Source organism: Ruditapes philippinarum, unplaced genomic scaffold (assembly GCF_026571515.1).
Source record: "Ruditapes philippinarum isolate M1 unplaced genomic scaffold, ASM2657151v2 ctg661_1_1_1_1, whole genome shotgun sequence".
In the NCBI taxonomy this organism is placed as follows: Eukaryota; Metazoa; Mollusca; class Bivalvia; order Venerida; family Veneridae; genus Ruditapes; species Ruditapes philippinarum.
The window spans coordinates 116,517-131,397 of record NW_026861494.1 but is presented as its reverse complement, the minus strand read 5'-3'; the positions used below and the strand labels follow the sequence as shown (position 1 = coordinate 131,397).

At 33.6% G+C, this 14,881-nt stretch overlaps 1 protein-coding gene across 2 annotated transcripts in view; it reads right to left on the bottom strand.

The window, feature by feature from the left end:
* Positions 1 to 1,703: 1,703 nt before the first annotated feature.
* The window catches only part of LOC132715829 (vacuolar protein sorting-associated protein 41 homolog), a 33,121-nt gene continuing 19,943 nt past the window's right edge, over positions 1,704 to 14,881 (bottom strand). For both annotated transcript variants that reach the window (XM_060698909.1, XM_060698910.1), the window contains 10 exons: positions 12,251 to 12,298; positions 10,497 to 10,635; positions 9,105 to 9,155; positions 8,377 to 8,569; positions 7,710 to 7,850; positions 6,843 to 6,979; positions 6,191 to 6,290; positions 5,547 to 5,591; positions 2,896 to 2,972; positions 1,704 to 2,210 (listed from right to left, as the gene is read on the bottom strand). In XM_060698909.1, the coding sequence (XP_060554892.1) occupies positions 2,145 to 2,210; positions 2,896 to 2,972; positions 5,547 to 5,591; positions 6,191 to 6,290; positions 6,843 to 6,979; positions 7,710 to 7,850; positions 8,377 to 8,569; positions 9,105 to 9,155; positions 10,497 to 10,635; positions 12,251 to 12,298 (997 nt within the window). In that variant the 3' untranslated portion in view covers positions 1,704 to 2,144. The remainder of the gene's footprint in view (positions 2,211 to 2,895; positions 2,973 to 5,546; positions 5,592 to 6,190; positions 6,291 to 6,842; positions 6,980 to 7,709; positions 7,851 to 8,376; positions 8,570 to 9,104; positions 9,156 to 10,496; positions 10,636 to 12,250; positions 12,299 to 14,881) is intronic.

Below are 14,881 nucleotides of genomic sequence, written 5' to 3'. Positions count from 1 at the left end.
GTTGGTTTTGTCGTGACACGACTCAAATGTTTATTTCAAAGTGGAAATTTCTGACAGCTTCCAGACGCTGATTTCAAATCAAGGACTTTCGAAAAACAAAACAAGAACATTTTGTAGAGATAGATTTATACAAGGCGAAGCTTATCAGCAACTAAAGTCTGTTTGTTTAGAACATATCCCTTCTTTTACTTAAAATTAAATAATAATGCATGCTTTTCTAGTGTATCCATGACAACGTGGCTCGAATGGCTCGGCACGTTGTCGAGATGTAATATGAATCTGGACCTAAGTAGATGTGGGCGCTTTCTCCTTATTGCCGTCATGAATTCCGTTCTGAGCAATGTTGCATAATAGTTCCCAGTGACTGTCGTTTTAGTTACCACTACACCGTATGTATCATAGAATATAACCCGGCTGACTTGGAAATTATCGCTTTTTAGGGGAATGCAAGGAAGGATGCTTCCAGACGGAACACTGACGTTTGCTTTCCATCACATTGTATCACTCGATTTAGAAAGCAATCACCTTCTTCACGATACCTCCTGTCGTACTGCTGACTCATTTCCACCTTTGCCCCCATCTGCTCCGACGTCAACATCCCGGACCTAGCAATTCGTGACTTCTGGCTGTTTCCAACTTAAAAAAAACAGTCTTCGTGGTGCTAAATTTGAGTCAAGAGAGGAACTGAGGTGTGCCGTGGACTGCACCTGTGGGAGATGTCACGTGACGGGCTACAACACGTGTTCGAGTTATGGGTCGAGAGATGAGGGCAAGTGAAAATCGTGCATGGAACGTTACTTTGAGAAGAAGTTATCATTTTAGGCACTTGAATTAAATCATTTCCACGCTATTGAATAAGTTTACGAATTTATTGATGCACCACGTGTACATATTTAAAAGTAGTAACCTCTCGTATGAAAAACTATAAACAACAACATTCATTGAAAAACAGGATAGAACTTTTTCTTTTAATCTATTTTCTAATTAGTATGTTCATTTTGTATTTTCGGTCTGCGTGATGTTAATATGTTTTGAGTTTTTCTGAGACCAAATTTCTCGCGCAGGGATTTATGATTAGATACCAGCTTATTCTCCCAACATTCGCCTCAAGTTTCAAGTGTCCCATTCAAGTCCCAAAAGGATGGCTTTTATGTGTATCGTGACTATACCAATATATGCATTTTATCAACAATTATTTAAATCATTTAATAAGTCTTTTTAAGGCCAATATGTCATGATAACCAAGTATGATCAGTTTCATGTTGGTGGTATATCTATCGGAGTATTGAAATCATTGCACTAAATAAGCAACTTTGACAAATTCTAAGTTAAAAAGAGGCACACCTCTGACAATTTAGTTTCAGAATAAAATCCTTCGACTTACAAATGAGTCTCTCATGATAATGATGTATTCAAGGTTTCATGGTTTTGTAATTATTCTACCTCATTAGTAAGTTACTCATGAATCTTAAGTTCAAAAAGGGGCATAACTGCAAAAAAAATAGAACTTTGCCTCTTTTCCTACAACTGCTCTTTCTTATGTCTAGCAAGTATTCAAAGTTTCGTGTTAATACCTTTTAAAGAATTTCAATAATAGCATACTTTAAAATTTTTGCATGACGATGACAAGGATGAAGTGATCATAGTAGCTCTACTTTTTCGTCCAAATAGACAAGCTAAAAATGGTTATAAACAAAAAATGGTTTAAAAGTTTTCAACAGATTTATTATTAATATAAAATACATGAACATAGCAGAGATAAATAAAAGTGTAATAAGAGTATAGTGAAATAATATAAAGAAAATTCTAAACAAAATATTCAAGAAAGAAATGTTTATAATAACATTGATTTATCAGCATCATGGTTTAATAGGCTAATGTCATATGTAATGGTCAATGTCCATTTAATAGTATGGCAAAGGAATATTTTTTTCAGGCTACTTCCACAGACGTTATCACCTAATATATGTAAACAGACATATCATTTTAAAGTAATGGAAAGGCTTTTTACAGTCTTCTTCTAAAGACTTTATCGCCTATGGTGTGGTAAATGTCCTTAAATAGTTTTTTTTTTCAGATTTTTTCCACATACATTAATGGGTATGGTATTGTGAATGTTCATATTATTTAAGTATGGCATAGGTTTATTTTCTAATCATAGCACTTCTACCAGGTCCTCTCCTTTGTGTTGTACATATTGGACAAGTTTCCTGAAAATAATAAAAAAAAATAAATTCACTGAGCTATTCCCTACACAAATAAAACATGCTAAAAATTATTCGTCAAATGAGAAATTTACGATAATTATTATAATCATAATATAATTAAAACATGTTTGTACATTATATCAAATCATTTCCAAATCCACATGCAAAATATAATTGGATTAGCTATTTTTATCATCCTATCCTATTTACAGTTACTACAAAAACTTAAATGAGCCGTGCCATGACAAAACCAACATAATGGGTTTGCAACCAGCATGGATCCAGACCAGCCTGCGCATCCGCCCAGTCTGATCAGGATCCATACTGTTCACTATCAGTTTCTCTACTTGTTATAGAGCATGTAAGCGAACAGCATGGATACTGATCAGACTGCGCAGGCTGGTCTGGATCCATGCTGGTCACAAACCCATAAAGTTGGTTTTGTCGTGATATGGCTCAAATATTTCTGTTGTCAAGTATCCTGTTTCTAGGGAGCCTTTCTGAAGATAAGAGGAAAGTTGCTCCCCTTCCTTGATACATTCTTCATTTCTGCTAGATAAAAGTTTCTTACAAGAAGTCTCTTTTTCACAGCTGGTCTTTAAGCTGAGGTTTATTGTTCTCCTATCAATCTATATATTTTCGACTATCTGATTTAGAAATATTACATGTATATAATTATATGTATTACCATTGCAGTGTTAAGGCAAAGCTCATGGGCAGCATGACTGCAGAAGAACACTAGGACATCACTGGCATGACGGGTTTCTGAAAATAATTTATATACACATAAATCTTGACTACTAACTGTGATCAAGTCTTGCATATATGACACCAGTATGGTATATAGTCAGACTAGCCACCAGTATACTAGAGAGATGTTCAATTATTTATGAAACACAATCAAAACACTTTATAAGGTCTTATAGATTACAAAAACTTGTGCAAAGAGATTAATTGATGTACAGTAGTGTATCATACATATAACCCATCTCATTTGAATTTAAAAATAAGATAGAGATAGATAAAAAATTAAATGATTCAGTTAAAGCAGCATGCCTCCAGATTCATGCTAATTTTCATGAAAATTTTGAAAATGAATTTAAAAGTAAAATATTGTAAAGTGAACAAAAAAAATTAATTTACACGTTGCAAAGGGTACCTACAATCCACATAAATTACCAAAAAGAGATCAAAATATACATAAATACCTCTAACTGTGTTAGTAACACAGTAAAAATATAGTGATTGGTACTACAAAATCAGTCATTAATCACACATAAAGTGTAAATAATTAATCAAAAATTGAACCCTTTTACTTTTCTTAAGATTTTAATGCATTTTTCTAAAGATTGAATTTTTTTAAAATATTTTGCCTCAACTGAAGGCGTGCAGCTTTAAGGCATCACTTAAGGACTTTTGAAGCAAAAAATATCCTACAGAAACATGGTGAATCAAGTAAAACAGATGGGATATAATGTTTCTACTGATATTGTGCATTGCATTCAACATGGTAAAGGTGAAGACTCGACCTCTTGTCATTGAGCTCTAATGACCATTAACTTTTAAACAAATGTGCAGTAAATTACATAACACCTGCAGGATGGATGCCAAAAATCCCAGATACAGCTCCCATTCACTTTAATATCTGGGGTATACTAAAACGTATGGTACAAAATCACAAGATTTATACCTTGTCCAGTCTTAAAAAAGTTTAAGAAAGCTGGCCAAAAAGGTGAAGAATGATTTACTGTTGCCATGGATAACAGATTGAGCACTTGTTGCAATAAAACACATGGGACTAAAAAATTAGGCAGGTTTTAAAACGAATTCATAATTAAATGAACACCTCTCGTAGAGACAGTTTAGCTAACAGTATACAGACAGGTAAGTCAGACAAGAGGGACCAGAGGGCCCTGGATTGCTCACCTGAGAAATAGTTCAAAAGGTTTAAGTGGACCCCCCAAAAGCAAAAATTAAAACATTGTGAAACATACAGGATTTACAGTACATTTAAGGAAAATCAGTGACCCCTGGGGCAGGGCCAATTTTGTACCTAGGGCTTTCATTTGAACAAACTTGGTAGACATTCACTTGGAGATGTTTTATGCAAAATATCTAATCTCTAGCTCTGTTGGATTTTCACAAGAAGAGTTTTTAAGTTTTAACTATACACATGTATATATAAGGAAAATCAATGAACCCCTGGAGCGGAGCTAATTTTGATACTAGGGCTTTTATTGGAACTTTATAAACTTTTAACTTTGTAGACTACCATTTGAAGATGCTTCATACTTAACATCAAAGCCCTTGCTCTTTGGGTATTTTTAAAGAAGTTTTTACTATAGACATGTCACCAGGGCAAGGCCAATTTAACCCTGGAGCTTGTAATTTAACAAATTTGGTAAATACTCACTAGAAGATGTTTCATACTTAATGTCTAAGCTCTAGCTCTATTGGTTATTTAAAAGAAGATTTTTTAAGTCTTTACTAAAGACATATAAGAAAAATCAGTATCTCCAGGGGCCAATTTTGATTCCAGGGCTTTCATTTGAACAAACTTTGCAGACACACACCAGAAGATGTTTCCTGCTATATATTTAAGCTCTAGCTCTTGGGTTTTTTAAAAAGATTTTTTAAGTATTTACTATATATAGTATATAGTACATATAAGGAAAACCAATGATCCCCCCCCCCCCCTCCCGGGTGGGGCCAATTTTGACTCCAAACAAACTTAAAGATACTCACTAGAAGATGTTTCATGCCAAATTTTTAAGCTCTACCTCTTTTGTTTTTTTTTTTTATAAAGAAGATATTTTAAGTCTTTTCTTTTGGTTGCCATGGCAACCAGAATTCTGCATGGAAATAAATTCTTTGAACAACTTTTTAAAGGTGACCACCAAAGGAACATTCCTGTGAAGTTTGGATGATATTGGCTTAGCTGTTTATGAGGAGATGTCGTTTTAAGTAAAAGTTTACAGACAGAAGGCGGACAAAAAGCGATCATGTCACTTTGTGACAGGTGTGCTTAACATCTGCAAGTTTTGATCAGACTCATTACTGTTGACTGCTAAATTTATTACATTTTTATGGCAAGATTACTTGCAACAATAACATGAACCTGCTGGAGAGATTAGCATTTGCCATCTGTTACAAGCCACACCAGCCTGGACATCCTTGCAATTTGACCTGGCTCTATACCAGTGGTTGCTCAAGTTATGTATATAATGTTGTAATCCCGCAATTTCCAATTGAACTGTTCCAATATTAAAGCAGGGTCAAAATTAATTGAAATAACAGCAGGTGACATGGGTTATGTGATACTAAATAACATGTACTAACCTGTGACTAGAATCTTTTCATGACAAACTGTACAGACATGGCTAGCTGTAATCAAAAACAGAAATGTCTTAACAAATGAGCCGCCTCACGACAAAACCAAACATAGTGGGTTTGCGCCAGCATGGATCCAGACCAGCCTGGGTATCTGCGCAGTCTGATCAAGATCCATGCTGTTCCCTTACCAACCCTATAACAAGTAGAGAAACTGATAGCGAACAGCATGGATCCTGATCAGACTGCGTGGATGCACGCTGGTTGCAAACGCTGTTGATTTTGTCATGACATGGCTCAAATGTCTTATATAATGGCAAACCTAGAAGATGGCTTGGTGGTTAAAGTGTGTCATAGGGGGAGGAAAAATGTGACAGGGATTCTAACCCAGGACACTAAGAAAACCATTCTTTTAAGCCCCAATATAGGACATGTTGAGCCACAACTATGTTTCCTCAAATAACAACAGTTCTGGTTAGATCAAGGCAACTTAAATAAATTTCTAGCTCTCATCATAATGATGCAAATGGAAAACCCATTCTTTAATAAAATTGACAGAAATATTTCCTATGGGTATATTGTCAAAAATTACAAAATTAATTCAATAATGATATCATCTAAATTTAATATTCTATTTATAGAATAATACTAACTGTCTACAGATATTGCTTTCTTTTGTGTTTTAACCAGTCTATTCATCAAACCAAAGCTATCAGCGACCAGTATTTTCTTACACCCCTCTCTAAGAGAAATCTGAAATCAGTACAACAAGCCTTCAAAATACTGAAATCACTGGAAACAAAATAATGAAATTAATAAACATTAACTTATTTGTTGGGTATAAAAATCCTATCAATATTATTGTACATTAACCTTGTGTTCATAAAAAGTCTATCAAATTATCAATATACATTCACTTTGAAGGTAATAAATACTCACTTCATTTGTGGAGGTATTTAAATCAATCAATATACATTAAGTTGATTTGCCTGGTTACAAAATAAATCTATTCAGATACATAAATTTCATAAGTGATACAATCAGTTTAACTGATATACAATTAGATTAGTTTTCTGGTGCATAAAAATATATTAATATGAATAATACATTAACATTCTTTGTATTGAAAACAGATTTTTTCTATTGCATTAACTTCATATGTAAGGGTTTGCAAATCTATCTATAAAAATTGAAACAAAAATATAAATGTTATAATGAACTTTGATTTAAAATACAAATATAGTTAGTGATGCCAATAAACCAGTAAATTACAGACTGTCATAATATTAATATAAGAAGTAGTACCTGAAGATTATAATCTTGTAAAATCTTCACAAGGGAATCTCTAAGTTCTGGGATCTCCATTCCAGTCTGTATTCTTCGTATAAGAATAATTGGGTCAACATGGGTCCCAATATTGTTCAACAAACCGGTGATAAAATCTGTGAGAAAACAGAGTTATCAATATTAGAAATATGGTAAAAAAGAAAACAAGCATGAAAGGATTCTAAAATTGTATGGATTACTTGCCTTTATAAATTAGAAAATACAGAGATGGGTCTTATACTACAAATCAGATTGGAAGTGTGGGGTGAGGGAGGGGAGCGGCTATATTATACAAAGTCTGTATACCGTATGATAAGTTTTTAGAATATGGTAGTAACTCTTTATTTTTAATGGGATCTTTCTAATAATTTACTATTACAAAGCTGCATATTTATCTTATAAAATATTGTTGACAAAATATTTACCTTCATAACTATGACCATATTGAATGCAAGATGTAGTCCTTAACATTATCCAGAGCACTTATTTTTTTAACAAAATTTTTAAAGTTTCTATTAATGAATGAACTATTTATCATTAATGTAGAATGGTGGGATACTCTTTTTGAGCTACCTCTCGACATAATTTCTGCAGTAATTATTGCAAATCTGGTGAGGGGCCTAGAAAGTAAAAACACATCATAATACTTAAAAAGTGACTAAAAATACAAAGGTTGTAGTGTAATACATACTGCAAATCTAAGAAATGGGGGAGGGGACCAAGGAATTGCAAAGACTGCAATACATTTTGCAATTCCAAGGAGGGGGACCTAGAAAGAACAAAGACATACTCAAATTTAGGGGCAATCTAGGAAATCTGTAAAAACAGAAAGTCAGTACTACATACTTGGTTTGTCCAATGAATATTGTATCAGATCCTCCCATAATTCTGTGTCGTTATGCTCCTTACAAAACTCTATTGCCTGATCCACATCATGAAGTTCATCCACAATAATCTTTAATGCTGTTTTCATGTCTCCTGTACGACCTAGTTAAGAAAAGAAAGAAACACTGCACTTTTGGTTGAGCTCTAAAGCTGCAACAACAACAACAAATAAACTTTAAAGAACATAATTTTTGAGCCGTAACATGACAAAACCAACATAATGGGTTTGCGACCAGCATGGATCCAGACCAGCTTGGGCATCCGCGCAGTCTGATCAGGATCCATGCTGTTCGCTTACAGACCCTATAACAATTAAAGAAAATGATAGCCTTTGATAACCTTTTATGGTTTTAAAGATAATACTTGCACTCATATAACATTAACATAAACCAAGAACTTACACAATTTTTTAATACAAAATCAGAATTAAAAACTGAGACTCATTGTTCACCTAGTAGTCAAGCCAAAAATAGAAACCTTTTATCAATAAGATGGGAGAATAAAATAACTGTTGTTTTTTTCAATTTGAAATACATTTATCTCTAAATAGCATAATTTTATTTTCTTCTTCATTCTTCCACAATATCAAAAATGTATTTTTAGTAAACACACATAGACATTTCCTTACCTAACAAGAAAACAAGCTCAGGTTTAAATTCTCGCACTTTAACTTCCTTCAAGGCAGAATCTAGGTTATATTGCACACTGCCACGCAGGAAAGGGAGAAGTTTTGGACGATCAAATTCTGCATATAACTTTACCATCTGTGTAGCGTATGACTTAATCAACTGCTGGTCTTTCATCGCTAGCTTGTCAAGGTACTGAAAATTAATGTATAGCCTCTGTATTCAAACCAAACACACAATCTTAAAGATAAACTATGCTCAAATTTGATTTCAGACAATATTGATAATTGCTACACAGTTTCTTTGTAAAAATAAAATAAACATGTTTTGACTTTACACAAAGTTGATATGTCATGTTTAAAACTCTACACACTACAGGTCATCACAGTATGAATATATAGTGTCTTTAAAAAAAACTGGCAGTTTTTTAAGGAAAAAACAACTTTACCTGTCCTATAATAAAGAATGTGACTTCAAATGCATAGTTTATTCATTTCATATTCAAACAAGACATATTCGGTAAGAATTACGTAGATTGTAATTAATTTCTTTGATTAAACTATTTTACTAAAAGATGAGCATAGTATATCTTTTAATATTTGCAATAATTAAAATTAATAGAGAACCTTAGCCATGATGTCTTAAATGAGATTTAAAACAGGTTTCTTATATCAAACAATTGTTTGAAAAAAAAAATATGAAAAAAAGAAACAGAGGGTTATATACTTACTATATACAAATATTTTGGTTTCTTCTCTAGCTGTGGTACGACTTTCTCAACCTGTGAATAAAAACATAAAGCAAACAAAGTCCACATATAAAAGAAAAATAAATCGGTTAACACTTTGCCTACTGAGAGCAATCACAGTAGCCATTGCAAACAACTTGGTACCGTACCAATTGCCACGAATCTCAGTGTTATATCAGGTACCAACAGACTGATAGTCTTCCTTCTTATCTTTGAGGTTAAGAAAAGCAGAAGACAGATGACATCTTTCCCAGCATGCACAAGGGTAAAAGCTTATCAAGATAAAGGATCACCTTTATGCTTTTTAAGTGTTTACTTGATATATTCTAAATATCATATATTAGAATGATCAAATACTTATTGTAGTGTATAAAGCTATACGTCTGCTGCATGCACTTTTCTAAAATTTTTGTAAAAAAAAAAAAAATTTCAAACTATGTGTATGAAAAAAAAAAAATGTTTGTATTTTACCTTTAAATTAATTAAATTTAATGGGACTGCACTGAGGTATTTTGACATGACCAGATTATAAATAATTTTTTGAGGTTAATGTTACATTTGATTTCAGTCTAGACCAATAACTTGTGTCATTTCAGATTATCCACTTACTCTGTTTTTTCCTTAATATTTTTCCAAAAGTGAAAATTTGACAAAATCTCTCAAATCGGGCTTAAGAAACACAAAAAAACTTGAATTTCCAATTTATTTACTTACTTTGATATATTTCTGTTTCAAAGTAGGAGCATAATGTTTCATTCCAGAACATTTTATATTTTTTTAATATATACAATAGTCACGGATGTTAAATATTATGTTAGTATTCTTCGGTAATCAACCATAACATTATATTAACAACATATTTTTTTTCCATGATTATTTTTCATTAAAATATTGTGTAAGACAAAACTTTATACCTTTTCAATTTATATGACTAATAACACTATCTAATTATCAGTTGATATATCTAACATAGCAGAAGTGCTTTGAATCAAAATAATAATGCATGCTTACGGCTCTGATTGAAAATACATTAAATGTGCAAATGAATTTGTTTCTTTTTTAAGTCACAACAATTTTGTTTATAGTCATAAAGTGACTCTCTACCTTTCCTTGTGGAGGAAGACCATAGAGCCCCTTCCAACATTACATTTAGGCATGTTGGGGCAACCAAGTAGAACCTGTGCCCATCCTACGGCTAGCTTGATTGCTTCCATCCAAAAGCTCCTGACAGGATTCAAATACACAATGGCAAAAAAAAATAACTCAAGTCAGTAAATTTTAACACATCCTAACAAATTTCTAAGAACGAGTATATACTGTTCATATATTACTTTTTACTAATTTTCATCAATCAAATAGGTTAGTTCAACTTACAGGTATTTTATCTAAGTTGTTTAAGAGCATAGTAACAGCAGCTTCCTGGTCAAATTCCATCAACTGGACAATTTTATCACTGACAGACTCAAACAAGTTATGTTTATGAATCAACACAAAAACATCCCTGTCTTTCAATCTGAAAAAATAAAAACAAGAAAAGATTATTTAGTTTTTGCTTTATGTTACACTAAACAGTATTATATACTTGTTAAATTTATTGCCTTTCAACCCAAGGATTGTGGGCTCATAACCTACTCAGATCACAGCTAAAACTGGTACCTGATACCTTTCAGATTCTTGGTTCAAAGTAACAAATATGTTTATTAACTAAAATGACTTTTTTTAGTGTTGAATTCCCACTTTTCAGTTAACATTTTTCATTGCCCATAAGAATGACTTTCAGAGAGAATGTTAAATTTCAGTGTCCAATCTTTAAGAAAAGCTAACCTAGTATTTAAATACATATAAAATGCCCTAAATCAGTGGGGTACTTTGGACAGTAAACTAAACTGGTGGAGTATTTTGGTGAATGATCAAAAAACAAAAAAAGTATAGCATTTTAGTATCTGCCCTATATAAGTAAGTATTTTGGGGACTGCCCTTAAGTAGTGAAGTGTTTTGGTGAATGATCTTTAAAAAATATTGTATTTTGGTGACTGCCCTAAATTATTGAAGTATTTTGGTGACTGCCCTTAATTAGTGAAATATTTCGGTGATGCCTTCAATCAGTGGAATATTTTGGTGAATGTACATTATTAATATTGTATTTTGATGAATTACCTCAATCAGTGCAATATTGTTTGTGAAGGACCTTAAAGAAACTCCACTGAGGTAAAAAAGCCTAAAACATAAAATTTTAATTTCTAGCAAAGATCAGCTGGGTCACCTTTTAAAACAGAAAGATATGTAAAAAAATAATTTTTGTATTATGGGACCTTTCCAGCTTAACTGGTTGAAGAAGACCTCGGGTGCCTTTCAGTGCCTTATTTCAGGCACGCACCTGAGAAGAAACACTGAGGTTCTGTATGTTAGCTGGATAGTTTTCCCACATGAAAGAATCCAAGAAACCAACAGCAGTGAAAGGCAAGTGATTTGAAGTCAACCACCTAAAATATTATTTTCATTTCTGCTGTGTCAAAAAACCTCAGTAGAGTCCCTTTAATCTATGGAATGTTTTGGTGATTGCCCTCAATCAGCCTAAATTTCAAGAGTAAATTTATCCTAACTTTCATCAGGATAGAAATTTGGGAAGTTCTTAAAATTAAGGAGTATCTTTCTGAATGCCCTCAATAAGTAAAATATATATTGAAAGGTAACTGCACTTAATTGGTATTTTGGCGATTGTTCTTTACATATTTTAATGACTGCCTTCAATCAAACAAATATTTTGGTGAATACCCAATACCCTCAATCTATATGCATGTTGTCATCGGGATTACAATATTATACATGCAAACTTGTATAATTAGAAAATTAGTAAATGAAAATGAGCCGCGTCACGACAAAACCAACATAGTGCATTTGCGACCAGCATGGATCCAGACCTGCCTGCACATCCGCACAGTCTGATCGGGATCCATACTATTGGCTATTAGTTTCTCTACTTGTAATATGGTTGGTAAGGGAACAGCATGGATCCTGATCAGACTGTGCAGATACGCAGGATGGTCTGGATCCATGCTGGTCGCAAACCAAATATGTTGGTTTTGTCATGACACGGCTCAAATGATAATCAAAAGTAGTCATCTTACTTCAAATATATGGCCAATGCTTTATCAAATGCTCTCTCATATCCATGCCTGAAAAATATTAATATACATGTATATTATGGGTATTTTACCCTTTCTCACTGTTAATAATAAGACTTTTCTATTTTTACCCTTTCAAATGTGATCTGCCTATGCCATTAAAGTACAACCAGGCCAGCCTGAACATCTGTTCAGCCAGACAAGGTTCTACACTATATTTTTATTCTACACTTTATTTTTATATGATATTAAAAGTTAATAGCTTTCAAAGCTGAGCAAATCCATAACTTGTACACATTTTCCGTTTCACACATACATTTCATATGAAAAATGGCATGAAGCATACAAAATTGCACCTTAAAACGTCCAACAAGTTCATTTTAATTAATTTTTGTGTGTTTACCTATACCTTACATCTGTTCTTATAATATAACAAGAGGGCCATGATGGCCCTGAGGTCGCTCACCTGTATATAGGCCCCCCAACCCCCCCCCCCCCCCACGTTGCAGAGCCAATTTAACCCAAGGGCTTTTATTTGCACAAACTTGGTAGACACCCATAAGAAGATGTTTCATGCTAAACATTTAAGCTCTAGCTCATTGGGCTTTTTAAAAGAAGATTTTTTTAAAGTTTTTACTATACACATATAGTTAAAAACAATGACACCCCTGGGGCCGGGCAAGTTTTGACCCCAGGGCTTTTATTTTATTTCAACTCTAGCTATTTGGGTTTTTTCAAAGAAGATTTAAAGTTTTTGCTAAACACATATAAAGAAAATCAATGACCCGGGCGGGGCCAATTTTGACCCCTGGGCTTGTATTTGAACAAACTTGGTAGACACCTATTAGAACATGTTTGATGCTCAATATCTTGGCCATAGCTCTTTGAGTTTTTTAAAAGAAGATTTTTTAAGTTTTACTATATGCATATAGGGAAAATCAATGACCCCCCGGGCGGGGCCAATTTTCATCCCAGGCTTTATTTGAACAAACTTGGTAGACACCCATTAGAACATGTTTCATGCTAAATATCTTAGCTCTAGCTCTTTGGGTTTCTTTAAAAGAAGATTTTTAAGTTTTTACTATATGCATATAGGGAAAATCAATGACCCCCAGGGGCGGGCCAATTTTGACCCCAGGGCTTTTATTTGAACAAACTTGGTAGACACACACTAGAAGATGTTTCATGCCAAATATCTAAGCTCTAGCTCTTTGAGTTCTTTAAAAGAAGATTTTTTAAGTTTTTACTATATGCATATAGGGAAAATCAATGACCCCGGGGCGGGGCCAATTTTCACCCTAGGGCTTTTATTTGAACAAACTTGGTAGACACCCATTAGAACATGTTTCATGCTAAATATCTTAGCTCTAGCTCTTTGGGTTCTTTAAAAGAAGATTTTTTAAGTTTTTACTATATGCATATAGGGAAAATCAATGACCCCCCGGGGCGGGGCCAATTTTGACCCCAGGGCTTTTATTTGAACAAACTTGGTAGACACTCACTAGAAGATGTTTCATGCCAAATATCTAAGCTCTAGCTCTTTGGGTTCTTTAAAGAAGATTTTTTAAGTTTTTACTATATGCATATAGGGAAAATCAATGACCCCCGGGGCGGGGCCAATTTTCACCCCAGGCCTTTTATTTGAACAAACTTGGTAGACACCCATTAGAACATGTTTCATGCTAAATATCTTAGCTCTAGCTCTTTGGGTTCTTTAAAAGAAGATTTTTTAAGTTTTTACTATATGCATATAGGGAAAATCAATGACCCCCCGGGGCGGGGCCAATTTTGACCCCAGGGCTTTTATTTGAACAAACTTGGTAGACACTCACTAGAAGATGTTTCATGCCAAATATCTAAGCTCTAGCTCTTATGGTTTTTTAAAAGAAGATATTTAAAGTTTTTTCTTTCGGTTGCCATGGCAACCAGAGTTTTGCATGGAATTAAATTTTTTGAACAATTTTTAAAGGTGACCACCAAAGGAACATTCCTGTGAAGTTTGGATGAAATTGGCTCAGTGGTTTATGAGGAGATGTCATTTAAAGTAAAAGTTTACGGACGGACGGACGGACGGACGACGGACGGACGACGGACGGACGATGGACGGACGGACGCCGGACGAAAAGCGATCACAAAAGCTCACCCTGTCACTTTGTGACAGGTGAGCTAAAAACTGTCATAAACTCATCCTAGAAAATGTTATAAGGCCTGCCGCCAGAGGTTCTTATTTATACATGTAGCAGTTCTTTGAATTTGTTCAGTAGAATTAAACTTTATAAGACAGCTCATGTGATATTCTATGTTGCTGATTTAATCTTAGCATTTTGATATCAAATAACCTCAGATTGACAATGGACTGTTCCATATTCAAAGCAGGAAAAGTCCATTACACAAATTCAATAGGTTACATCACTTAGATTTAGTTAAACCAGTGATTTTATTTGTAACCTCTGACATATAAAATCTTTTCTCTCAACAGTCGAGATATTCATGAAACAATGCATTTATATACTGGCATAAGAAGCAAAGTTGACATGATAATTGTATCATTTTGAAATGTATTTTAAGAGCACTTTAAAGAAAGCTGTGTTGTCTCATTAAAATGAAATGGAAAAACAAGAAATATATGATTCT